The sequence below is a fragment of the Vitis riparia genome, chromosome 5 (assembly GCF_004353265.1).
Source record: "Vitis riparia cultivar Riparia Gloire de Montpellier isolate 1030 chromosome 5, EGFV_Vit.rip_1.0, whole genome shotgun sequence".
NCBI classification, from domain to species: domain Eukaryota; kingdom Viridiplantae; phylum Streptophyta; class Magnoliopsida; order Vitales; family Vitaceae; genus Vitis; species Vitis riparia.
Window position 1 is genome coordinate 3,929,434 of NC_048435.1, and position 27,386 is coordinate 3,956,819.

At 37.2% G+C, this 27,386-nt stretch overlaps 2 protein-coding genes across 2 annotated transcripts; both read right to left on the reverse strand.

Annotated features, from left to right (window-relative positions):
* Window positions 1–143: 143 nt before the first annotated feature.
* Window positions 144–19,501, reverse strand: LOC117914707 (uncharacterized protein At5g19025). The gene is made up of 3 exons (XM_034830153.1): window positions 19,312–19,501; window positions 18,112–19,020; window positions 144–493 (listed from the first exon to the last, which is right to left on the reverse strand). Exons 2-3 carry the CDS (start codon window positions 18,744–18,746, stop codon window positions 448–450), a joined length of 681 nt encoding a protein of 226 aa, XP_034686044.1. The 5' UTR covers window positions 18,747–19,020; window positions 19,312–19,501; the 3' UTR covers window positions 144–447.
* Window positions 19,502–21,868: 2,367 nt separating this feature from the next.
* On the reverse strand, window positions 21,869–26,952 carry LOC117914840 (serine incorporator 3). The gene is made up of 6 exons (XM_034830337.1): window positions 26,666–26,952; window positions 25,823–26,059; window positions 24,925–25,036; window positions 24,673–24,847; window positions 23,279–23,519; window positions 21,869–22,406 (listed from the first exon to the last, which is right to left on the reverse strand). The coding sequence occupies exons 1-6, from the start codon at window positions 26,838–26,840 to the stop codon at window positions 22,111–22,113; spliced, it is 1,236 nt and encodes a 411-aa protein (XP_034686228.1). The 5' UTR covers window positions 26,841–26,952; the 3' UTR covers window positions 21,869–22,110.
* Window positions 26,953–27,386: the final 434 nt, after the last annotated feature.

Genomic DNA, 27,386 nt, shown 5'->3' on the forward strand with positions numbered 1-27,386 from the left:
ATTGCTGAGTACCCTCTCTCCCTGGAAACTCTTTTAAGTTATACTTCTGAATGTTATTGATACTTTTTCAATAGCCATACCCCTTGTTGAGGTGCTCCCCAAAGAAGAAAACTAACCAAGAATAAGAATGGATGCCACACAGCTAAAATAAGTGATAGAATATCCATTTGCTACTTCACATCTTTATTCGCATTAATCTGGTATATCCTTGTAGCAGTGAGAGACAATATTCCACTGTGATGTGGACACATTAAAGGTTGCTTCAGACATTGGTAAAGTCTGCAGTAAGTTTGTACGATTTAAAAAAAAAGAAAAAAAAAGAAGGTTCTAATCAAATGTGAATTCTTCCAGAAAGAAGAAAGGAACATTCAAAATCTTAAAGTCAAAACAAGACAGTAAAGGAGAAATATGTGAATGGAACCCAATGGTAGAAACCACCACAAACAATCAACGGTTGTCTCCTCCTCCATTTAGAGCCAGACTGGCCAGAGCCCTGCAAGTACCAAGCATACTTGAAAATTATACCCATCTCAATAGAACTATAAAAAATATTATTAATAATAAATTTAAAAACTTCCTCAATTAATGGGAAAAATTTAATGTTTTGAGTATATTGATAGCATGCAAGGTAACAGAACATGTTTGCCACTATGCAAGTTGGCAGTTCCTAAGATTTTGAACGATAGAAGGCCATAATCTTATGGATGGATTGCCTTCAATCTTCAACCATCCAAGTGATTAATAAATGCCATGCATCACAGAATACTGAAATGAAATTTGGCTAGACCTACAGCCCAGCACAGGCACAAGTTCATGCATAACCACAACTCCTTCTATTGGTGAGCAGTCATAATTATCAAGTAAAAACCCTGAGGGGTAGCTCAGTTAGTCTAGCCTTGGGTTTGCTCCCCAATGGTCACCAATTCGAGTCCCCTCAGGGCCCGTTAACTTCAGATCCCCGTGGGATTAGTCGAGGTGCGCGTAAGTTGGCCCGGATATCCCCGGTTATAAAAATAATAATAATAATAATAATAATTATCAAGTAAAACAATATACATTTTTGTTAGAGGTAGCCTAATCCAAATTTTGTTTAACACATGCATTTTAGAATTTCAGACTGGGAGAGGGAGCATACAGAGAAATAAGTTTCAATAGATCAATTGAAACCTGTACAAAGCAATTAAAATTTAACCAGTAAAACCTAATACTAGAAACCATTACTGCTTTAGATTTGTTCAATAGGAAAGAAATGGCATTTTTCTCTATCCTACAAGAAGTTCAAATTTCCTAATAGAATTAAACATTTAGTTCAGTTGGTAGAACACAAGAAAACTCCTCCGGGTAGATTGTATCCAGATTGCCAACTAGTATTTAACCAGTTGTGTAAAGGAGGCAAAAATGATCTTGATCATGGTTTCTTTTGCCAATTTCCAAAAACCTCAGGATAGGTTTTTCATGAATAGCACACCTCAAACATAGGAATTGATACCCAAACCAATGGTAATGGTATATACCTGGAGTATGCTCATTGTTTTTATCTGTGACTGATTTAACAGGCAGAAAGATAACATCATTTTCAACCACATCTACTGAACCTTGAGAAACGTCTGCATTATTGTCCACCACAATTAAGAGTCCATCAAGGCTCAAACTATTTTCCCCATGGGATAAAGCATAGCTAGTCATCATTGGGAATTGAACCCACTAGGGTGGTATAAGCTCTTTCTTGTATCTTTTCCTCTTATCTATAATATCCTTTGTTTGCCTATAAAAAAAAACAAAGCTATTTCCCCAGAAAAGAACTCGAACTCAAAATGCAAACCAAAGTACATCTGATAAAGGTCAATGCCTTTTTTTTTATAGGTATATAGGTCAATGCCTTTGTTGGTTAGGACTAGCATATCATAATTCAAAACAGTTGCAGGTGAGGCTGTTCTACACAAACAAGGCAGCAAATTTGGTCATTTTTTTTTTTGGATGAATCTGTGCTTGTTAATAAGCAGCACAGTAGAAATCTTAAGGCCACTTGAGGAATGTTGGTGACTAAAAAAAAAACAGGTTTATAAAACACAAGTGCATTAGAATGAAAGGCAGCTCTACACATCCATATTTCTCAGGTTGGTAGTTTGTATGAGCTTCTGGACACATGATCATGTGATTTGGGAATTTTTTATTTTTTATTTGATAAGTGTGATTTAGGACTTCTTACTTTCAGTAATTGACAAGACAGGGTTTAGTTAGAGATAGATTGACTATTGATATATACTCTTGTTTTGTCTATTAAAAAGAAGTTAGATATAGATATAGACTAGATTAAATTGTATGTTCATGATTAGATGATCGATATCGGTTAATGGGATGCTAACAAGTTCTTTCAAAAGCTTGAGAAGGCAAAGGCAAGAAGATCCACTTTTTCCTCATCTCCTTACATTTGCTTTGATGATGGGGCCATTGAGTTGTTTTGTAAGTGTTGAGAGAGAGAAAGAAGAAAGACCTTAATTCTCATTAATGTAATTAATCTACTTACAATTGAGAAATATATATATATATACAAGGCTAGGAGTCCTAACTACCATACATGTATCCTATATTAACAAGGAAAGGTTATATACTATAAATACATTATATTCAACACTCCCCCTCAAGCTGGAGCATATACGTCATATGCACCAAGCTTGTTACAAATATATTTAATCCTAGGACCTCTGAGAGATTTAGTGAAGATGTCAGCTAGTTGATCATTTGAATTAACAAAACTTGTAGCAACACATCCTGATGCGATCTTCTCTCTAATGAAATGACAGTCAACTTCAATATGTTTGGTCCTTTCATGAAAGACTGGATTGGATGCAATATGTAATGCGGCCTGGTTATCACATATGAGTTTCATCTGTTCATCCTTTCCAAATCTCAACTCTAGAAGAAGATGTCTCAACCATATGAGTTCACATGTTGCCAAAGCCATAGCTCGATACTCGGCTTCAGCGCTAGATCTGGCCACTACATCTTGTTTCTTACTCTTCCAAGATATTAGATTACCTCCAATAAAAACACAGTACCCTGAAGTGGAACGTCTATCTGTGGGTGAGCCAGCCCAATCTGCATCTGTGTAACCAACAACCTGAGTATGACCTCTGTTCTCGTACAACACACCTTGGCCTGGTGTACTTTTGATATATCGAAGAATGCGGATTACAGCATCCCAATGGCTATCACATGGTGACTGTAGGAATTGACTAACAACACTCACAGGAAAAGAAATGTCTGGACGAGTAATGGTGAGATAGTTCAATTTACCTACGAGCCGTCGATATCTCCCGGGGTCTCCTAAAGGCTCCCCCTGTCCTGGTACAAGTTTGACATTCGGATCCATAGGTGTGTCTACCGGTTTACAGTCTAACATACCAGTTTCTTCCAGGATGTCTAAAGCATACTTCCTTTGGGAAAGGACCACAGCAGAACTGGATTGAGCTATCTCAATTCCCAAGAAATACTTGAGTTTCCCCAAGTCTTTGGTCTGAAAGTGGGTAAAAAGGTGTTGCTTTAGTTTCTGAATACCATCCTGATCACTGCCTGTAATGACGATGTCGTCCACATAAACAACCAGATAAATACACTGCCCCAAAGAGTTATGATGATAGAAAACTGAATGGTCTGCTGTACTGCGAAGCATGCCAAACTCTTGAACAACAGAACTAAAACGGCTAAACCATGCTCGAGGAGATTGTTTCAAGCCATATTGACATGACTCACACGGAAGCGACGATAAAGTGGAAAAACGAGGGACCATCTTCTGGAACTTGGAGAGACTAGGGTGGCCCAGACGATTGTGAATGAGGAGAGGAACATCAGTGGAAATGCAAACTGCAGGAGATGAATCCGAGGTGAGGTGATAGAGGCCTTGAGACTCACGTCCTATGCCAATCGTCTTCCCCGTACTCCGGTCCTGCAAGGTCACAAATTTATCAGAAAAGGTAATAGAGCAATTAAGAGTACGAGTGATTTTGCTGATGGAAATAAGATTAAAAGGACATTCAGGAGTATAAAGGACAGAAGTGAGAGGTAGAGAAGGCAGAGGAAGGGCCAAACCAATACCTTTAGCCACAGTTTGAGAACCATTAGCTAAGGTAACAGTAGGTAAAGCAGAGGTAGTAGTAATAGAGGAGAAAAGATCCTTATTACCAGATAAGTGATCAGAAGCTCCAGAATCTAGAATCCAGGGTCCAAGAGAAGATGTGTGGGTAAGGCAGGCAGAGGCATTACCAGGCTGGGCAACAGAGGCAACAGAAGCCTGAGATGCGGAAGAGCTCGGAGCTTGAGGCAGCGGAGAATCAGAGGACTGGGCCACATGGGCAGTGCGAGGAGGTCGTCCATGTAACTGATAGCAACGATCGCGAGTGTGGCCAAGTTTATTGCAATAGGTGCAATGAGGACGTTGACCTCTACCTCGGGTACCACTACGGCCTCCTCGAGAGTTAGTTTGAGAAACTAACACAGAAGAATCTGAAGTGCTATCAAATGGCAAAGTCTGAGTGGAGGAGATACGGAGGAGGCGAGCAAACACATCATCCAAGGACGGAACTGATGAACTACCAAGAATCTGATCGCGGACAGGCTCAAGATCCGGACGGAGGCCAATAAGAGTAAGAACCATGAAGAACTTGTCAAGCTGTGTTTGTTGAGCCCCAACATCAGGAGTAAGAGGCATCACAGTCAAGAACTCCTCCTTAAGAGAGGCAATCTGGCCAATATAAGTAGATAGATCCAAGTCCTGTTGGCTGAGATGGACAATAGCAGAAGCCACCTTATAAAGACGCTGGATATCATTCGTATATAATCCTTTGGCCTGAGTCCAAAATTTAAAACAAGTTTTGTAGGCCCGAAGATGAAGAAGAATCTTGGGATCAACCGATTGCCATAATACACTACATAACTGTGCATCTATCTTCCTCCACTGTACGCGGTCAACCTCAGGGATATCTGCCTCCTGTGTAATCAAGTGATCCTCATATCCTTGACCCATAAACCAAAGTTCAACAGAGGCAGACCAGGAAAGATAATTGTCACTGCCAACCAATTTCTCCGAAGTAATCATAGGAGATCCAGATATAACAGCGGAAAAAATGGAATTTTAGTAGTCATATCTACTTATCTGGAGAATGAAGTATGTTTGGATTGAAGAGAGCCCTAATACGGCTTCAGATTGCGGCGTGGCACCACCGAAAAAGGGAGACGGCCTCAGATCGCGGCGTGGTACCACCAGAAAGGTAGAAGAACACTTCCCAAGGCACGTGCAGGGATTGGAGTAGAGAAAAAGTAGTCGGAGCTTCGCCGGAAAGACTGTTTGGAGGGCCGACGGAGACAAAAATCCCCAAAAGAGGTACGTGCAGGGCTCGAATGGGAGAACCAGGGAGGTAGAGAGGCTGGTCGGCGTCAGGCGAGGCTGCTGGAGGAGGCGCGTCGCCGGAAAAGTTCGCCGGAAAAGTTCGCCGGAAAAGTTCGCCGGAAAAGTTCGCCGGAAAAGTTCGCCGGCGGTGAGTTGTTTCTGTCGACGATCCGAATGACCGGAAAGTATTGGGAGATGGGGAAGGTGACCGGAATGAAACACGGTCACCGGAAGGTTTCCCGGAGTTGATGACACGGGAAACAGGAAAGAATTAGGTTTTCTTCCTTGGCTCTGATACCATGTTGAGAGAGAGAAAGAAGAAAGACCTTAATTCTCATTAATGTAATTAATCTACTTACAATTGAGAAATATATATATATATACAAGGCTAGGAGTCCTAACTACCATACATGTATCCTATATTAACAAGGAAAGGTTATATACTATAAATACATTATATTCAACAGTAAGAATGATGGAGGGAAGTGGTTTGTTCATGGATTTCAGATTGGAGGGAGGGCCAAGTCTTGAATGGAGATTTTCCATTCTTTACATGTGAATGACAGCCTTCATTTCTATGAGAACAATTATCACCTATTAAAGTTCATTTCGTATTCTATTTTTGTACTTTTAGTAATAGGGTTATGGTGGGTGTGTGTGTGTGTGTATAATTTACTGCTATCATCTTTATTGATTTATTTTTTGAAGATTAATAAAATATATAAAAAAAAAAAAAAAACACCACCTCTCTTCTTTCATGTTCTCTAACATTTTTTTTATGATAGACAAAGCCACCTATCACCCTTAATAACTCTATCTGCCCCATCCAGCTAGCACCCACCACCCTAGACCCAATTTTTAGCATCCACAACCTGCCCTGGAAATCAAAACTCCAGCTATGTCTGCTATATTCACTTCTGTCCAGATTGGGCTGAGTTTCTTTCTTGATTCTAAAAATGCTGCTTCATCATGAAATCTTCTTAATAGTGGAGTACCAATAGACCTCTAGAATTCCTCTTCTTCTACTAGGTGTTCTATGGTGACTGCCTATTGAATAGGTACTGTCAATGGGTATGTTTCATTCTGCTGTTTGTGTGCCTGCTACCTATTCCCCTTCACCTCCTTTACTGTCCAAGTAAGTTTCTCCAATCTGTTGCAATGTCTGATTGTTTTCTTTTCATGGCTTTAGATGGTAGTTTCAAGATTTCACCCCAGTCAATTAGAGACAATAGTCATATCCAAATTACTACAATAAAATTAAAAAATTAAAAAAATCTAACCATCTATTTCAGACCAAAGCTCTAAAAGTATCTCTTAGGCAAAGGACAAGTTAAAGTTTATATCTGATGACCTAAAGGACAATGAAAATGGCATGAGGATAATTTAATAATCATGACCTGTTTATGGAATATATTGTTTTTGATAGGTAAAAACACAATATAATATATAAAGAACAAAGGGCGCCCAAAGCCCAACCCAAAGCATACATGGAGTACATAACAAGCGCCTAAAGGCAAAAGCAAAAGAGAAGAGGGGATACAAAAACCCTGTTTATGGAATATATGGAACCTCATATTGCTACCACTGCCATGTTTCATAACACTGTTATGATTAAAAAATATTTCAAGTACGTATGAGCTATAAGCAGTTCTTTTCCCATGTACAAGTAGTGGGGTTTCTTTCTACCAGTACTATGGACTGCAAGGTAAACTGTGTGTACCATCCTCTCACTAATAATATTAATATGTTATATAAGAATATGAGGAATTTGAAGAAGATAAATTTCTCAGGTCTTGGTCTAGGTCTAAAGAATGTTGAACAACATCCTTTCCAGTGAACACTTACCTGTCTAGAGTAATCATGTTAGTCTGGGTTCTTTTGTGGAGCCTCTCCTATAGTGAACAAATAAATAAGTTGTTCTTGTTTCTTCAAATGGTTGTGAGATAAATAGGTTTACCAATTGAGCAACAGGCCAAGAGTAAAACGGAGGACATTATACAGTGTGTAGAGATAGATATTGTTTGCATTGTGGCAAGACCAATCATGTGATAGAGAAATGTTTGGACAGGTTTGGTAAAACTGCCCAGATAAATCAGGTGATATCTGACAAAGTTGTAATACTTCTGAGTCTATTCTTTTCTCCTCTAGTAAGGCTAGAGATCCAATCATGACTGCACAAGTAGATATAAACGACCACTATTCTCCATTACTTTATTTTTTTTAGCCTCTTATTCTCCTTTCTGGATTATAGATTTGGGAGCCTCTTCTCACACAATTCACTATTGGTAGGCTTTCCATTTTTTTTCCACCTTTGCTAATTTGTCCATAGATTCATCTATCATCCTTGTAGATGGGTTCCAAATCCTAAGTGTTGGAAAAAGGAACTATCTTCTCACTCCTAACCTCATAGTCATATGTTTCAAACTTTCTTGTGAATCTTTTATTCACAAGAAAATTAAACCAAATCTCTTTATGTTTCTATGACATTTTTCTCTTCTTACCATGCATTTTAGGATTTCTTAATGAAGAAGATGATTAGTGAAGGGCATTAAGTTAATGGAGTTTATGAGGCCCATCTCCAATTCCAGTTGCCAAACAAACTCTTGTTCCTTCCATGCAATGGCACCACCAAATGCTAGGCTATTCTCCATTACACATTGTCCAGCTTATGGGAGTCACAACAGAGCCAAAGTTAGAGCACCAATATAACGATCCACTCCCTCCCATATAGATATTTTTCGCTCTAAACCCAATAAAACCCTTACGACTTTAAAATAAGTCTACACAGTTAAAAAAAGCTCATACATATATAGTGTTAGGAACTTTTTTTTCTATCTTATGTGGGATGTCACAATCCCTCCATGACACATCTACATTCTTAAGAGAAGCTCATACATGTATAGTGTCAAAAACTTTTTCTCCTATTCGATGTGGAATATCACAATTAACACCTCATCCACCCAAATGTAAACACAACATCCTCATCGTGTTCCACAAGATTGTAGGGCTAAGCAGGCAAACACCATTTGCAAGACCAAAAAACAGAGGTCCACATCGCAGTGGAGGATTGGCTTTGATTACCCACTCCCTCTTACTTTGTAATAGTCAAATGGCTACATATATTCCAAGTATCCTCCTATGTTTCATGAGTGCACTAAACATGTTGAGGTGATTTGTCATTTCGTTCTTGCAATAATGAAACATGATGTAGTCACTTCTTAAGTCATATCAGAAGACTAGCTTGGAGACATTTACTTGGCTATTTGTTTAACCTTATTGGGAATTGAAACTTTTATATTTCAGATTGAAAGGGAGTGGGGGTGCTAGAGTTTATTAGCAAGAGTATTATATGGAGTAATCGGATGATTATAGAACTGTATAGAGTGCTGCTACGATCTTTATTTTTTAAGATTAATAAAATATAGAAAGCACACTCCCTCCTCCCTTCATGTTTTCTAACGTCACGTATTATGTCAATTCTCCTATTTCTGGAAGTCATTTCTAATTTGAGAATTAATTTGGAAAGAAAGTGAGCTTATCATAATTGGAAACACAAAATCTAGACAACTTGGTGTTTGCTTTGAGATCTTTTGCTTTTCTTGCTTGAATTTTGGTGGATGTTCCAATTGTTCGTTAAGGAGTTACTGTCAAACTGCAGAATAGAGGGGTCAGCAAGTGGTCAGGAAAATATGGGAGTTAGCCTCTCTGCTTGTTTTAATACGTAAGGGGAGAGCTTAATAACAGAACTTTAGAAGATGTGAAGCACTCTAACCCATCACTTAATCAATTCCTTGTTTGAGTTGTGTCTAGGGTTGGAGTTGAAAATGCAAATATTATTGCTCCAGAACTTCATTGCTGGGACTGGTTGGAGGATAGGGGCTTTAGTCTTTGTGTGTTCTCACCCTGTGTACTTGAATTACACCCTCTTTTTGTAAATGTTTTTAAAATTGAATTTTGTAAAATGTTTCTAAAATTGCAAAAACATGCACATTAACTCCATTAAGGGTTCCCAAAGAAAACAATATCCTTTTTTGAACTAACAAAAGAAGACTAGATTGTTGTTGAAATGCAAGATCAGGAACTGACCTTTAGGAGTAAAATTATAGAACAAATCAGCATGACGAGTTCTTTGCTAAATCAACAATTGGGCAGTCAACTTTCCTGAGTACAACCTTTTTCACTGGTTGCCTAAAGGTTAGTTGCACATCATCGAAAGCCCAATGAAATGATCTTCATGCAATTCTATATTTTACTTGGCCAACTAATCTGTTTTTAGCACATTTATCAAAACCAAAGACTCAGAAGTTCACTTCCCATTCTCTTCATAGCTTCCAACCTCCCTCAGCTTTTCTTTTGTTTTAAGTTAACCATAATATTTTCATAATGTAAACCACTACAGGCACCAAACCTGCAACAAAATGGACTAATGACCTGACATATAAAAAAAAAAAGGACTAATGACCCAGGAAAATGTTTAAGGTTATAAGTGAAAATGTGAGAGGTATTATCTTGTCTAGATGTTGAAAAGCTAATTTTGAGTAATTTTATTATCTTTTTTTATTTTTTATTTTTTAAATATAATAAATGCAAATTAATTAAGTAGCACAATACATATCATCAATACAATTCAAAGTGAACATGGCTTGCAAGATCAGGCAACACCCCCTCCCCCCCAAATTAATAATAAAAAAAAAAATTCTAATAGATCTCTGGCTTGTTCTTCCTCAAAAATTTCCCATGCCAATCAATCAATAAGCCATTAACAATTTAACCCATTATCTGGAACCAAATTCTCAAGGAAAGGAACCCAATTAGCAAAAATGAAATTAAAGGAATAGGGTTTTGTTTCCTTCCTCTTGTTTGGCAAGGGAAAGAAATGAATCAAAGGCAGTTTAGTTTCCCTTGTTTGGTTTTGCAAAAGAAATGGAAAAGAAACCTTTTTTTAACCATCATAACCCAGCTTTGATAGAAAAATGAAAACAGAAAATAAATAAAATAATAAACAAACTTTAAATGTAAGAGGCTAACCTATTATTTATCCATTAGTAAAATTCAAGTAATAAAATAACTAAAATGAAGATCCTAAAAGGACTAAACAAACAAGAGTTCTCGAGGAAAATCCTTTTTGTCTTTCAATCCAAACAGGAACTTAATATATATATTGCAAAAAAATCGCAATACCCAGTTGAAAGCAAACTTTAAATTATGGTTTGGAGGTTAATATTTATTAGAAATTATTGAAAAAAAAAAGGATGTCATCAACCTTGTTTTATTTTGTATATTATATTTAAAGTTTAAATATGTAAAAAAAACCTCAAAAAAAGTTCGATGATAAGTATTCTATATTGATATCAAATCTGTAAAAAATCTAATACAAAAATAGTAAATAATCATGGATAAAAAAGAAGAGGTTGACCAGAATGAAAGAGGGTAAAGAAAAACATAAAGATGTGACAAGTGGATAAAGAAAGAGGGTAATGAAGATGAACGATAAAATTAATGTTCAAAGAAAGGAAGCGTTCACCCAACTTCAATCTTAATGCTTCCAAATCTAGAAAATTTTCAACAGTTTTTGAAGGATGAAAAAATTCTAAATCTCCCAAATTCTCCTTTCAAAAAATTTCCTTCATTTCTAACATTGGAATTCAGATTTTCAATCAGTTCATTTCTCCTCAAATTCCTCCATTCCAAATACAGGATAATTGTCTTCTGAAGAACACAGAATTCACAGCAATTAAATATTAATGACCACAGATCCAAGGCCCCTGAAGAGTGCAGAAGTCGACAGTGCAGTCTATGTGCCCCAATTGTATAGTATCATTCAGGTATAAGCCTAGCTCTTTTCACCATATGTGAATAGTGATGAAGGCCCAATGTCCTTATGTGACTTCATTGATTGGTAGGGTTCTCATTTGTATAGTATCATTCAGGTATAAGCCTAGCTCTTTTCACCATATGTGAATAGTGATAAAGGCCCAATGTCCTTATGTGACTTCATTGATTGGTAGGGTTCTCATTGAGGGAATGATTACTTTTTTATTGTCCCTTTTCCTTTTTCTGACACCTTTTGGCGACCGTCAAATACGTTCTATGTACTTTGGTGAGCTCTTTTTGGCACTTTTATGTAATACCATGATTATTTACCTATAAAAAAAAATAGTGATAATTTTATCTTCTGAAGTGGACCACAAAATGAAGAATCTTTATTGTGAAACCCACTCCCAACACCTCAAATAAGGAACTAATAGGGAATTTTCCTTATTTGGATTTGGCTCAAACTGTGTTGTCCCCTTTCTCCGAACCAACTCTCAACTCTAAATCAAAATTTGCATCCCATTTTAGTTTGCAGTTGGATCAGAAATTGTTCTGAAAAGTTATTTCTGCCATTTGGCATGTAACTCTTTTTTTTTTCCTTTTTTGATAGGCAAAGAACAAATATATTAAAAAGCACCAACAAAAGGGTGGGCAGAAGTATACACAGTGTATGCAAAAGTGCTAAAAAGCCAAATAAACAACTCTCCCACCTTACTTAGAGCTCGGCCAATCAATAAAGTCCAACATGGACAAGGAGCCATCTCCTATGTATACTCTAATCCACTCCAAAAAATTACATAAAAAGGATTGTTTGATTGTTTGATTTGCTCTTTCAAAATTATAAAAAAACTCTCTTATTTCTTTTTTTTCTTTTTTTTTCCAAATGGATTGAAATAAGCACAAAGGGGTCGCTTTCCAAACTTTCTTCCTCTTGTTGTCATAGCATAATTGCTTCGAACAATGAAGGAGAATGTGATCAATCGTTTCTTCTTCTCTTTTGCACAAATAGCATCTATTCAGAATATTTCATCCCCTCTTTTTAAGCTAGTCCAATGTCAATATTCTTATCCATGTAGCTTCCCAAGTGAAAAATCTCACCCTCACCAAGACCCGAGGATTCCAAATCCTGCTTACAGGAATGCATCCAATCTTTCATTAGATAAAGAGGAATAGACAGAATTAACTAAGAAATTTCCACTTCTTTTTTTTTTTTTTTTGATAGACAAGAAATTTCCACATTTTGAGTTCAGCCAAAACATCTGATCCTTTATATCATTACAAATCATATGCGCCTGCAATCACCTAAAAAAAGCCTCCACCTCACATCTAGCTCCAAGTCATGGATCTATTTTGTGAACCTTAGGTTCCAACAACTACCCTCCCTTTCTTACTCCAATAACCCAACTAGCCATGCATGTTTGGTGGTGGCTGTCAAGAATAACATAGGGAAAATCTCCTTAAGGGTTCATCAACATCCATCTCTTCATCCAAAACTTCACTCCCCACTCATTTCCCACCCAAAAAACCGTAATACTCTTAAAGCACTCCCATCCACTTCTAATGGCCTTCCACATGCCCACCTCACTCCTCTAGAGCACCATTCCCCCTCTTCCTCCCCATGCATCCCTAAAATTAGCCACTTCCAAAGGGATTCACTCGCACAAGCAAATCTCTAATACCACCTGTCAAGTAAAGCTTTGTTAAGGATAGACGGTCTTTTAATACCTAAGCCCCCATTTTTCTTCTCCATGCGAATTGTTGACCAATTCATCAAATGCAGCTTGCTCTCAAAAGCCTCATCCCTCAAAGGAAATCCCTATGGATCTTTTCCAATCTTGTACTAACCTTCCTTGGAATAAAAAAAAAGAAAGATGAAGTAAATTGGCAAGCTAGGGAAAGTGTTTTTTATCAAAGTCACTTTAACTCTTTTTAATAGGTATTGTCTTTTTTACATAGCAAATTGTTTCTGAAATCTCTCCTTTACCACATCCCAAACCCAAGATCGTCTAAATGGAGCTCTGAACAGAAGGCTTGGATATTTGGTGTGGAGACTTCTCACTCTACATCCCAAAACCCTAGCAACCTTGGCCAAAAACACTTTTCCCACCACCTTTATGAGTCTATTAGTTAGGACTTTTACTAAAAGCTTGTATAACCCTTCCACCAAACTAGTTGGAATGAAAATTTTAAAATCTTCAACATGGGATTAATATTATAAAAGTTGTGTTTAAACTTATCTCAAAAGTGCCCCAGCTCATAGGATTCCCTAAAAGAGCCCATCACCTCATTTTCAGAAAATCCCAACTAAAGTGTTAAAAAGCCACAAAGAAGTCATATGTTCCTAAGGCTTTATCCTCACACAAACTAGAAAGAGCCACAAAAACCTCCTCCTCAGAAAAACGAAGTCTCTAGAAGCCCTGAATCTTCACTACCCAATTTTTTTCAAAAAATTTTTCGCTGATGCTTAGTCTCCAATCCTTCGACTAAAAAGAAGGTTATAAAAAGCACCACCCACCCCATCCTTTATGTCTACTTCCTTGGACAACAATTTAATCATTTAACCTTATTTTATCCAAATGATTCTTTCTTTTATGAGCATTAGTCATTTTATGGAAGAAATTTGTATTTTATCTCTTTCTTTGAGTCATAATTCTCTTGATTTTTGCCTCCATGAAACTTTTTCCATTTTTGCCTACTTAAAATACTCCACCAATGTCTTCCTCTTATATTCACTCTCCTCCTTTGAAAGAATGAATTCCCTTTCCTTTGTCCCCTAAAAATCAATCTAATTCAAAGTTGCATCTCTATTGGAGGCAACGTTCTCAAAAACCTCTTTATTCTAAGCTTTAAGATCACATTTCAAGGCTTTTAGCTTGGTTTCCAAAATGTGGCCATACAAACCTAGGGAAGATTAGTTTTTTTTGCTTGGAAAACATCTAGGGGTAGACTTCTTACTCTTGACCAGTTCACAAGGAGTTGGAATATTCCAAATAAGTGTTATTAGTGCAAAAAAATGGGTGGAAATGGCAGCACTCACTCCTGTTTTGTGCCAAGGCAAGTATGTTGTGGAACTTGATTTACTCTCTTTTTGGGGTGCAATGGGCTTAGCATTCATCAGTTAGCTCTTTCATGGGTAAAAAAAAGAAGAAAGGATGGAAGGTTGCTCCCTTATGCTTATTGCAGACTATCTAGGGGTTTAGCATTCATCAGTTAGCTCTTTCATGGGTAAAAAAAAGAAGAAGGATGGAAGGTTGCTCCCTTATGCTTATTGCGGACTATCTGGAAGGAAAGAAATAGAAGGACTTTCAAGGACATAGAGTAGTCCAACCAAGCTATTAAATTTATTTTCATGTATACTTTTGTGAATTAGGCTAGGGTGTATATAAAGGAACACACATTGTCTTTGTTAGATTTTGTAGATTAGTTAAATGTCAAGTAAGGAGAAGGTTTTTTTCTTAAAAAAAAAAAACTCCTTACATCTTTGCCTTTACTGGGCTTTGTTTGTATACTTCATGTGTACTTGTTTCGCCATCCTTTAGGCATTTTTAATACAAGCCCTCCTTTTGCCTATATATATATATATATGTATAAACCCATAGTAGAGTAGCTCCCCCACCACTTTCTAATTGAATTTTTGAACCCTTCCTCTTTCAATAACATATTTTCAAATCTAAAAAAGACATTTTACTCCTTTTTTTTTTATACGTAAATGTAGAAAATATTAATAACACCTAATAAAAAGATGCTCAAAGGTTTTAACTCTTTATCCCACCCATCTAATAGAATGGGACTACGATCAGAACCAATCTTGGCCAAAAGCGCTTAGTCAAACTATTGAAATAATTCTTCCAAACTGTGAAAATCAGAAAGCAAACCTATATGAAGGAAGATTGATTATTCAAACTACCACACCAAGTAAATGGACCACCTACCAAAGGAAGGTCCCTTTACACAAACTCCTCTATGATTTTCTAAAAACACTTCAGAACCAATCTTGGCCAAAAGCGCTTAGTCAAACTATTGAAATAATTCTTCCAAACTCTGAAAGTCAGAAAGCAAACCTATATGGAGGAAGATTGATTATTCAAACTACCACACCAAGTAAATGGACCACCTGCCAAAGGAAGGTCCCTTTACGCAAGCTCCTCTATGATTTTCTAAAAACACTACATTGTTGTTAAAATTCTTAGGCAATTCCTCCTTTCAATAAGGAATCAAACTATATTGAAATCATACACCATGGTTTATTCCAAAGCCCTCTAATATCACAAAGCTCCCTAAAAAACCCCCATTCCCCCATTTTGGACCAACACCTAAACGCTTCACCATTTGCACAAACATCTGTTGGAGTTTAGTTTCTTGCAAACACACAAGGTCAACCCTCTGAGACTAGATAAGAGATTAATAACTTTTCACTTATCCCCCTCATTATCCCTCTAACATTGTAAAGAAGGATGAAAAAATTCATTGACAAACCTTGGCTATCTCTCAATTGCCCTTGCCACTCCTTACTTTGCCTAAAGTAGAGTAAAAGTTGATGGAGCACTCTAGCCACCACAATTCCCTCTCGAGTTTAGACCTAAGGTCTGGTTTTTTCTTGATCCCCATAGCATTGCCCCTTTTTCTTTGCTCCATTCTCCTCATGAGGGCCAAAAAATTTTCCTCCAAACCATCAATCAGCAGCCCAACAAATGTACTAAAAGATGCTAGCTTACTAAAGCAGTCCCAAAAAGTGAGAAATTCTTGCTCCAAACCCATTCCTTCCTTGCCATTACCATTGTTTAGAGCATTTCTCGAGAACACCACGGATGTACCATCATTCAAAATCATGCACAAAAGCCTAGTCAACACGCCTTCAGGCTCAACAGAGGGCGCACTGAAAATACCCCTTTGGCTAGACAAACACTCCCTCAACCCTTCCACTGGAAGCTTGCCCTTAGAAGGAGATGGTGAAGAAGAGATAGGCCCACACCGCAGAAATGAGGGGGGAGAACCATACCTGGGAAACTAGTTGGCATGTAGTTATAGGGATTTAAAAAAAAAAAAAATTGGGAGAATTGAAGCCCAAATCCACTCCTTACGAGCCACATGTATAAGAATCATTTCCAAATCCTCTCTTCTGAGAATTGGGTAGACATGCCCTAACTATGCCCAACTTAACAATTCCCATCGTCTAGTCACTGCCATCCCATCCCACCCCACCAATTTGTTGGAACTAAGAAATCCCAGGGATTTTTATTCCTATGATGTTAAATCCCTTCATTCACATTCTTTAAGAAAATCCAAACCCCTCATCCAAGCGCATCCTCCATAATTTAGACAGCTCAAAATCCTTAGTAATTTAATAAGAAAAAAAAGTATGAAGTTGGGGGTTGCAAAGAAACTCTCAAAAGAAGCAACTTGGCAAGGAAGCTAACTATACAAAACATTCCCATCATTTTGAAAATTTATGAAACCTAAATCTTGCCACTTCTGAAAACAAGGCGTGTTGAGAACATTTCTGTCAACACAATGGTTTGCAAAAAGAAGTCCTTGTCATCAAAGATTGAACTCTTCTTCCACTGAATCACATGAATGGAAAAGATATTCCATGAAAATTGGACCCATCAAATAATACCACAGAATAAACTTTAAGTTACCATTTCCTAGGATGAAATCAGTTCGATAAAATTAAAAGGGAAATTACTGCCTAGGAACTTTACAAAATAAGCAGCTGTTTAAATCCATACCTAACAACCAAGATCAAGGTTTTTCCATTTTTTATAGGTCAAGCAATTGTATTAAAAGCGCCTAAAATATACACAATGCATACAAGGCCAGAAAAAGGGAAGGATACACAAAAACAACACCCTCACTTCACTAACAGCCCAACCAATCTATGAAGTCAAATTAAGACAATGAAGCAAGACCCTAAATGTACCCTGACCCACTCCAAAACCATGTACATAAAGGAGAGTAAAATAGCATGGTCTGTCAATTCAGGATCTTCAAAGGCTCTTCGTTTTCTTTCCTTCCATAAGATCCAAAATAAGCACAAAGGAGTTATTCATACACAAAACCAAGATCAAGGTTTAACCTATTCAATAATCTCAGAATGGTGATCAGAATTCATGCAAAAGAATTTAGCTTTGTTTTGTATCATTTGCTGATTGATAAATTTTTCTTTTTCCAAGATTGATATTGTAGTGCAAACTTAGCATGGACAAGAACTTGACAGGAACAAATAAAATTAGGGTCATAAAGTTCCAAACTAAAGATCCATGATACTTGGCATGCTATCAATAATATAGGTTAGGTGAAAATGCAATACAAGCCTGTCTCCAACTCAACCAACCATGTTCTGGGCCAAGGCATGTATGGTGTGACCAAATTTATCCTAAGTATCACCGCAATCCAAGTACCATGTAACATGGGAAGGGAACATAACATTTTGTCATTTATCACAAAAAATAAAATAAAATAAAAAAGAATAATGATAATAACATTCTGTCATGTTCTGGGCTAAGGGGTACACTGTGCAACTGTTTCCTTCTGCAAAGAACATCAATCCAAGTTCGGCGTAACATTGCAAGGGACCACAAAAAAAAAAAAAAAAAAAAATTTTTAATGTTAGCAGCAAAACATTGGCAGACAACCTAGAAAACCGACTGATCAATTATGAATCTAAGACTAAACTCAATCCCCTAACCACAAAAGGAAAAGAAATACCATCTCATGTACATTATCACATGCCTAATTGCACTAGCAAAACCAAACATGAATTTGGGAAAATGCCTTCCCAACTCTATACAACTTTAACCATGAATATTGATGAAAAGAAGCAAACAAGATGCCACGCAAGCAATGGATCAAAGAAAACCGAACATAAATAACTGGAAATTCAACTGCACTGAACCAGAAATCAAACTCACTTTTTGTGCCGCCGCCCTCGCTTCGGCCCCCACCCCTCGAGCTTCGCGATTGGGCATCCACACCGCGCGCGGAACAGCAAAACCGCCCGGCCATTCGGGGGCGCCATCTTCCTCAGTTCAGACCTCAAGCACTCGTAATCAGGATTCGCCTCACTCCCACCCTTCCACGGCAACACATCGATCTCCTTGGACGACGATTTCAGGCACTCCTCCGTCTGCAACTGCAAATCGAACTCCATCGCTTTCTTCAAACCCTTGCATCCCGGGTTATCACATTTCCTCGACCTATAGCCGCAACAGAGCTCAATTGTCACGATGAACACCGCAAAGAACACCAGAAACCCTAGAATGTACGGACCGGGCGATTCACGGAAGGATAAGGAGTGAGAGAGGATGATCGACGGGAGGATGAGAGAGAGAGATTGCACGATGTAGGAGAAGTAAGAGGTAATAAGGAAAGTGCCTGAGAAGAGGACAAGGATGAGGATGAGAATGTCAAGGGTTGCGGAGGGAGAGTGTTTGCAAAGTAAGGAGCAATTAGGGTTAGCATTAGGGTTCATGGAGGGTTTTCTGGGTTTGGGAGAAGGAGATGTAGTGACGGGCATGGCGGTGATGGTGGACAGAAGATGGCGCATGTTAGTGAGCTCGGCGCATGTGTTGCAGAGAGAGAGAGAGAGAGTAGTTGTTCAGCTGTGTCTTGTGAAACGAAAGCCAAACCCAAAGGGAGAGCGAAAGGCAAAAGTGCCGGGGGTGCGCAGGTTAGTAAAATTATCTATCTGAAGTCTGGACCAAGGGTGCGCACGCTTAGAAGCCATCCGATCAGATCCTCAGCCACGCGCCTTCGGACAGTGTTGAACACCTTCGAATTCCTCCCCGTCGGTTAAAGCCCTGAGAATTGCCTCAGGTGCCCTGAGCCGACCGCCGACGGTTTCCAAATAATAGTCATATATTCTCATTAATTAAAAAATTAGTAATATATTTTTAAAATTAATAAAAAAAATATTTTCCTCGTAAAGAAATTAAAAAATAATAATAATAAAAATTCCATCAAGACCTCATCTCAAATACTCAAACCCATGTGCATTAGATTTGCCAGCTAAAAAAAAAGTAACAGTAATATTCACTTTATGTTTGGTCCCATTCCACCCCTTTTGAAGTACAATGAAACTTCCAGGAATTTTCCAAGGATGCGGATTTTACCAGATTTAGGACAATCTTGCGTGACCAAAAATGCCAGGTTCAGAGATGAGCGTGCAGTTCACTGCTTCTGAATACGACTGGGCTTGCAACCCTCAGTTTGATTAGGTGATGATGATGACCCATATTCTCCCCATCTATTACCTAATCTTTGTCATACCTGGAATCAAAGCTTCCCACAAGTTTTTATCTACCAATTGTTTAGGATAAATATAATTGAAATAATAATTTGCACATTAATTGATAGAAGGGAAGAGATGGGGGCAAAAGAGTCTATATTTATTAAAAGCTCCAAATAAAGTCAGATGATTTAGAAGGGGATGGCCCAATTGGCAGAATGCCAATGCCATTGAAAATCATCAAATGACTGAGCCCACCCAATGTGAAAGCTTTCTAGAATCACTGAATAACTGATTAATGTTGAGAAGCCTCTCGAATTCCTAACAAATATATTCTTTTGCCAAGGAAATATTTAAAACTAATAAGAATATTTTTTATAAATATTCTAAACTATAAAAGAAAATAATTACGAGACAAATATGAGCTTGTGAAAACTATATACGATGAATACAAAAGTGAGAAAGAGTGAAAGATACTTGATGAAGCAAGATTGATTGTTAGAGCATATATGTGATGTATGTAAGAGTGTGAGCCAGCTGATAGAGTAAAAAAACTTATGATTTGGGGCGAAGATATATAAAATAAGAAAAAGTTACGAGAGAGAAATATGCTTATGATAATTGTATACCATTAGAGATATGAGAAAAAGTGAGGGATGTGTGATTGAGCAAAATGGTTCATTAGGATGTAGGTATGAGAAAAAGTCAAAGACATATACGAAAAATAGGGAAAAATTGACTGTCTTAAGACTCAATAGTTATATTTGTTTTTGTCATATATAATATTTTTTATCGTATGGTAAAATGTTTTCTCTCATCCATTAAGGTAGATATGATTGATCGAACTTAATTAAAACCTTGTGTAAAAGTGAAAGATATGTGATTGAGTAAAAGGGTTCATTAGGGTGTAGGTGTGAGAAAAAGTTAAAGACATATACGAAGAGTAGGGAAAAATTGAATGTTTTAAGACTCAATAGTTGTATTTGTTTTTGTCATATATAATATTTTCTATTGTATGGTAAAATATTTTCTCTCATCCATTAAGATAATTGATCAAATTATATTAAAACCTTGTGTACCTGTGTTGTTTGTTTTATTTTTGTGTTTTTTTATTAATATGTTTATATTAAAGCTTCCATTGACATAATAAATGATATCAAAACTTTTGGTTAGAGATGTTTAACAAATTCTTGAAAGAGCAAAGAGAACACAGCACAAAAAGACAAATAGAAAAGGAATTTTGATTAAGGTGAAGTCAATCAATCTATAATGTGATATAAGAAATAAGAATATTGTAGTATACAATAAAATTATGGTATATGAATGAACAAGAGGAAAGCAAGATACATGAGTAAATCATGTATTATGAAGAGATAAAAGATTGATTTAATAAAATTTGATTTAAGGTGAAAAATATAGAAAAATGTCTCAAATTTCTATTTAGAATATATTTCTTTTTTAAATATTATATAGAATATTTCTTAAATTCACATATGGTTATCTTAGATTTCTTATAGAACAAGGAAAATTAATACTTAACAGGAATATTTTAGGACATGAGATAAAAAAGTTCAGAAATATGAGATTACAAGATTATATATACACCCGATGGAGCAAGAAGCCTCATCAAGGTGTGGACTAAGGTGTAGATGAGAGGAAGAGTGAGAGACACCCCGGTGGTGTAAAAGGAATTATGTTAAAGGTGGAGATACAAAGAATAGGGAGAAAAAGGAATGTCTTGCGACTTAATAATGGTATGTTCTTCCATTAATATGTTTACATTAATGCTTCCACTGTCACAACAACACAAACCACATATTTCAAAAGCTACAAACAAAGTAAAGACAATTTAAATTAGTGGATCATTTTAAGCAGGGCCAAAATTTTCAAACAGCAAGTAATTATAAAGAGCTTTCAACTTATGCACAGGTTATTTAAGAGGAGAAGCACTTGGAAGCAGAGGCTCCAACAAATATAGAATCTGAGCCCAAAAGAGAAGATCAAAACTGAAGCAATTTTAAGGTCTCATTTGGGGTAACTTCCTATTTTTTGCTTTAATTAAAAGCTGAAGGCAAAGTCAAAATTTTTATAAGCCAATATCATATTATAAAAGTTTTATCAAACATGAAATAACTTCTTATATAAAACCAAAATAAAGCTTCTGCAAAAAGCAATATTTTCATGGCTTCCATATCAATTTCTTTTTTAAGTTATAAGCACTTTCAACAAAATTAGCCAAACAGATATAAAAGCTTAAGAACGAGCTTTTGACTTATCAGAAATCGATGCAAACAGGCAAGTGTAAAACCAACTATTGCAGTTGTGTGATCTACAAGAGGAGTCCCAAAAGTTTCTTGATTCTGCCCATTTTACCTAGTCTGATATGAAATCAATTTTCCAGGGCATTTTCCATTACTCATCCCACTCCGTTAGACTTCAGAGACTTAAAGTGACAAAAAGAATAAATAAACAGCTAAATAAGTACACACTAGCATGGGGAACTATGTTACCTTACCTAGCATGGTAGTTTGAAATGGAGAAATCGTTTTCATTATATTTGTCTCCTGTACATGCACACTACTCAAGCATGGAAGGTTATAACAAAATAAGCTTCATACTGATATGGTAAGAGTTTGAAATAGTTATGGCCTCGGAAACCCCAGATCAATTGTAAATAGGAGACCTAAAAGAACTCACGATCAGGGAAGAGTATAGGGGCCAAAAGGGACCAAACGTAAAGCAGAGCAGTGACCCACTCAGTGCAGATCCGAACCCAAACTGATGTCCAGCCAACGTCTATCATGTCTGAGCTATCATTGCTGGACGTCCATCCAGAAAGAAGCATGGCAGAATACATGCTCGCTAGAGCAAATATCAAATGGAAGAATGTGTAGGAGTAACTAACTGGTTTTGCTTCTTCTTCCTTCTTTTCTTTTCCTGATTCCGTGTCTTCTGATTCAAGAAGAGGTTTCTTGCCACCTACAACCCAAGAACTAAGTACTTAATAACTTAGCAACATCAAGATTACATTGTGAATCTAAAAAAAAAAAGGGGGTCTCCTTTTTCTCTGGTGAATCTTATAATTTTAAGCATTCTAGAAGATAGTCTAGAAGTGAAAGACCCTAGTATGCAAGTGTAGTGGCAGCTATTCTGAGAACTGGTGGAATCCATTATTTCTAAAAAGAGGTCATTGAGGCTGCTTGGAAAGTGGAAACTTTTACCCATGGGTAATTGTTCTTGCCCACTCAGTGCCAAAGTGTCTCAAAAGTTCTGGATTTCACAAACTTTTTTATGTCTCTCTGATTCTAATTTTGCACAAGATAGCTATCCAAGTAATCCTGGATTTGGAAATATACCAGCTCTACCAAGTGGTCATCCAAAAATGCCCCAGGAATCTTATTTGGAGTTCCCAAACATCCCATCAGGCATCAACCATATTTAGAGCACATGAGGCCCAACAAGCTGTTGGATAGAACTTTAAAATATATTTTCCAATCACCAGAATACTTTAGTATTTAACACCTAACCAGTCAACCTCTTTGGTTTGCCAGAGAAAACTAGCAAAGATGCATCCCAAAATATAGCCATTAAATTTGAATGATGGTGACAACTAAAGTAGGGAGGTACTTGGTTTGGGATTTCCAATGGGATACTTGCCATATGATCAAGGAGCACTTCTGAAATCCCATTTTCTGACGGTTAGCACGGGCCAATGCCAAACAATTTTTTAGTTTGGTACTGATCTTTTAAACAGCCAAAATATGAAACTGGATACTTTTAGGATATAAATTTCAAAACATCTGCGTTAAAAAATTCAGAAGTTAAGAAGGCTTTGATGTAGTTCTCAGTACCTGATTTGGGTGAAGATGGTGGGGATAGAAACGTAGTTGACGATCCAGCACGCACAGCAGAGTATAGGACAGATAGAACAGTTGTCAGCATCCCGAGAATGAGGGTACTTGTGGAGACTGCTTTAGATTTGTTATGGAGACCATTGCAAGCATAATCTCGAGGTTCACTAGAGAGACCGGTATAGCAGACATAAGCACAATAAAGTGATATTACAGAAGCAGGCAAGAGGCTACCGTTGACCTGTGAGGAATCCCCAATCACAATAATCTTGTAAGTAATAAATACCATTTTCACTTTTCAAAGTTAATTAAGGAAATTGCTCCTCTCTAGCATGAGCCTCAGCCTCCCCAGTTTGTCAAGACACCAATTACATGGCATCACATATATCACCAGTAAGCTATTTTCTGGTTGATGTCCCCAACAATGATTATGGGAAAGTAGGAATTGGTAATGCATGAACCAGGGAGTAGGAGGCTCATGCAAACACAGGTTGAGCAACAGAGAACTTCTAATACAGTAGAAAAACTAGCAACCCATCAAAAAAACAAAAACCAGCCAAGAGGTCAAAGGAACATGCTGTAACTTTTGATGCCACCATCTGCTGGCATGTCAACATTTTAAAGGGAACGTGCCCTTCGCCTGATGGCCACTTTTAGAAGATCATGTCTGCATGCATCTCTCGTGTTTTGATGATGTTAGCCATTCAATCTAATTCTTGCAGTGTAAGAGATTGACAAGCCTTGTCAAGCAGATGGTTGAAGGTCATCTGGTTAGGCCAATATCTTTTGTCCTTAACCCAATGGGAAAACCAGTTTGCCTGTCCTTGTTCTTTTTATTTTATGCTAGACTGGTCAATGTAAGTGGTTCCTAGAGTTTATATGGCACAGTTCAGCTGAAAAGGGCCAAACCCAGATTCAACATGTTACAAGGCCAAGAGTCAATAGTGGCAATTATTGTGGAACCTTCGACTTATATCAAATCACTCCACCTATGAGTTCATTAGAAGTTTGTGAAGAAAGAGTCAATTTTGAAAAATTAAATTGTGTTAAGAAGGGGTCAACTCAGGGCTTCATGGATTTTTCTACCTAAGCAAACATCGATGAAATTAGTAAGAAGAAACTAATAACATGTAAGCACTTTTAAGGTTGAATTTATATCAGGTTGATATCCTTGGAGATCATTTTCATTGTTGCAGAGACAAGTCACATGTATTTTCTTATTTAACTTTTCAAATAATGATAGTTTCTTCAGGAGAAACAAAAAGACTACAGGATGAAGAGAATCTTCATGAAATAAGCACATGGATAAAAATTCTAACAGATAAGGGGTGATGAATACAAGCACATCAAAACATAGGGGCATAATTGAACAAAAAACATAATATCACCCTTACCCTTGGATGCAGTGCAATCACTGCAAAAGAAAATGCAAGAATCATGGTCATGACAATGAAGAAGATATTGAGACCACAGTCATTGCCAGAGGGATTGAACCAAATGAACAGAATCCCTGAGAATGTAAATGCTAGAAGGTAGCATCCAATTGATACGGCAAGCAAAGCAATGTACCTAAATATCCAACAAGGTTAGCAATCAAACAAAAAGAATGACAGTGAAAATGATGAGACACAGAAACTTGAACTGACCACTTCTGTTCATCTTTTTCTACCCATGCATCATTCCATGAGTGTGTGAAATCGAGTAATATAATCACTTGAACAAGTAAAAACAATCCTGCACCAAATTTTGATAGGGTTCCTGGAAAGACAGTAAGCTCATGAAGGTCAAGTTACGGATTTGGCACCAATCCAAAAATAAGTGCAAATTTGAGAATTGGCAAACTTTGTCCTGCCTTCCTACCCACCCACTCCTACCACCTATGAATGTGGTTCGCATGGCACCACATATGACCAGAAATTTATTGGTTGGTATCAACAATGAGAATCTTGTGATGAAAATTCAGTTGACAAGATAGGATCATCATCACCTGGATAGACTTTAATTTTATTATAACAGCGGTGCCATGTATTATCAATTTATCATAACGAGGAAGGAAAGTTTCTTACTCATTATGTGACCATCTGATTAGTTTTAACCTATGAGAGAGATGGATGGGTGAACTGGGAAATGGTGGATCCTGAAACCCCAACACGTGCTCTGTGTATGTTGCACATGCCAAAATAGAAGTGCTTCAATCAATGACAACTAATTTGCTCCATGAATAAAGACCATAGATATTTATAAAAAAATAAAAATAAATAAATTAAAATCAGTCCCTTTCTCTGTAAGTTTTGTAAAAATGTGCTACAAAACATATTTAAAAGAAGTGTTTCTAGAGATGTTTAAGTTCCACAGCCATTTAAAACATTTCATTTACTGTGGAAGCAGCCAATCATCATATGACAAATTGTGGAAGCAACCAAATTTAGCTCTGTCAAGAACACATCTGTACTGTTTACATGAATCACAAAGATAATAATTGCACCAAATGGAAATTTGATAATTGCTCCAAATGAAATTCCCACCATGGGGGGCGAAACTGACCATAGATTGAGATGACAACATTTGGAACAAAAAACATGAGGATGATCAGTAAAACCCATATCACCATCTTTGCAACCCACCCTCCATGGTGCCATGAATCGCGTCTGTCATTTTGGTCCTTAACGCCAATCATTATAAGCGCAAATATGGCAAAAAACAAGAAATTCCCCAAACTAACACGGAGAACAGCTTCTTGTTGATACCATTCTGTTGAATGAGTCTGAGAAGTGCTTATCCCTGAAAAAAAAAATCAAACTAAAATCTTGTCACAGAGCAATAGAACTGGATTCAACTGTATACAATCTCTAGGAAATTTCAAATCAATTCCACAAGCTCATCCAGTAAAAAGAGACAACAAAGCAAATCCAAGACACCTTTGCTCTTGACGTCCTATTAAAAAAATAGAAGAAAACAATTTCACTTAGCTTTAAAAAAGGCATTCCCATTTCCAAAATTTCCCTAATTCAAGTGAACTCCTAGTACTGCTCCACAGGAAAGGCCCACTCTATAAGAATATATCTTCAAGCATAGGCAATTTTGTATGGACTAAGACCAATAATTTCATCAAAGTCAACTCTCTCAGCTTCAAACAGCGTGTAATCGAGCCCTTCAGTAAATAAATCAACAATCCTACAATATCTTCAAGTTTCAATTATCATTCATAGATTGAAAATCCTCCTCTCCATTAAATACAAAAACATCATCAGCCACAACAAACCCAAAGTCAATTTCCAACAGTAATCACAATATCAAACAATCACAGTTAAAAAATCAATAACCCACATACCCAAATCAAAATAACAGCGGAAAAACGAAAAGGATCGCTCCAAAACTCGGACTCACATGGGATTTTCTTCAACAGAGGAGCTGCAACTTCTCTGAGAATCCAGGACACGATGAGTGACCCGCCGAAAAGGCCGCAGTAAGCGAGTCTCGCCGAGCGCTTGGATATTCCGGACGCCACGGAGGAGCAGAGGCCGCACGTGGCAGCCGCACAGCATGACGCTAAACACGACATCGTTTTGCTTTCTCTCTGTCTCTACTTTCTCCCTCTAGATCACCTGTAAAGTAGTCTCCAGGCAATGGATTGAGGTAAATCCCGTTCTTCTGCGGTTTGCTATCATCAAGATTTGTTGTCCGGTTCGGACACCTCCTGCCACGAAAACGACACGTCAGTAGAAAAATTAGCCATTTGTATGGTCACCGTTGTTTTCGGTCTAATATGAAATATCACGTGAGCGCTTGCTTATGTGGCAAAGTTTAGCTCCCAGACCAGACTGGTAGGAGGGGAGGAGTTTTGATAACATGTTGTACGCGTAATTTTAGATTCTACAATCGGTTGTCTTTGACTTTCCGGTAGTAGTGGATCGACAGGCCAACCGTCGGATTAGGTGGGTCAAATCTATAAATTATTATTTATTGGTAAAATTTTCTAATAACCTTTTGATATAATGAGAAAGCATCGTATCTATATTTCAGCAGTCAAAATTTAAACTAAATTATGATATTATAAATAGCTAAATAATAATTTATAGTCGAGGTTTGGATATGAAAGGGCTTAGGA

What these genes read in the sequence shown, in the direction of transcription:
- LOC117914840 (XM_034830337.1), bottom strand. Translation starts at nt 26,840, where the DNA reads ATGTCGTGTTTAGCGTCATGCTGTGCGGCTGCCACGTGCGGCCTCTGC. An exon ending in TCTGTTGAAGAAAATCCCAT is followed by an intron (nt 26,060 to 26,665) that starts GTGAGTCCGAGT and finishes TTTTTTTTTCAG; the next exon opens with GGATAAGCACTTCTCAGACT. An exon ending in GAAAAAGATGAACAGAAGTG is followed by an intron (nt 24,848 to 24,924) that starts GTCAGTTCAAGT and finishes TTGGATATTTAG; the next exon opens with GTACATTGCTTTGCTTGCCG.
- LOC117914707 (XM_034830153.1), bottom strand. Translation starts at nt 18,746, where the DNA reads ATGCGCCATCTTCTGTCCACCATCACCGCCATGCCCGTCACTACATCT. An exon ending in CGAGGGCGGCGGCACAAAAA is followed by an intron (nt 494 to 18,111) that starts GTGAGTTTGATT and finishes TGGTACTTGCAG; the next exon opens with GGCTCTGGCCAGTCTGGCTC.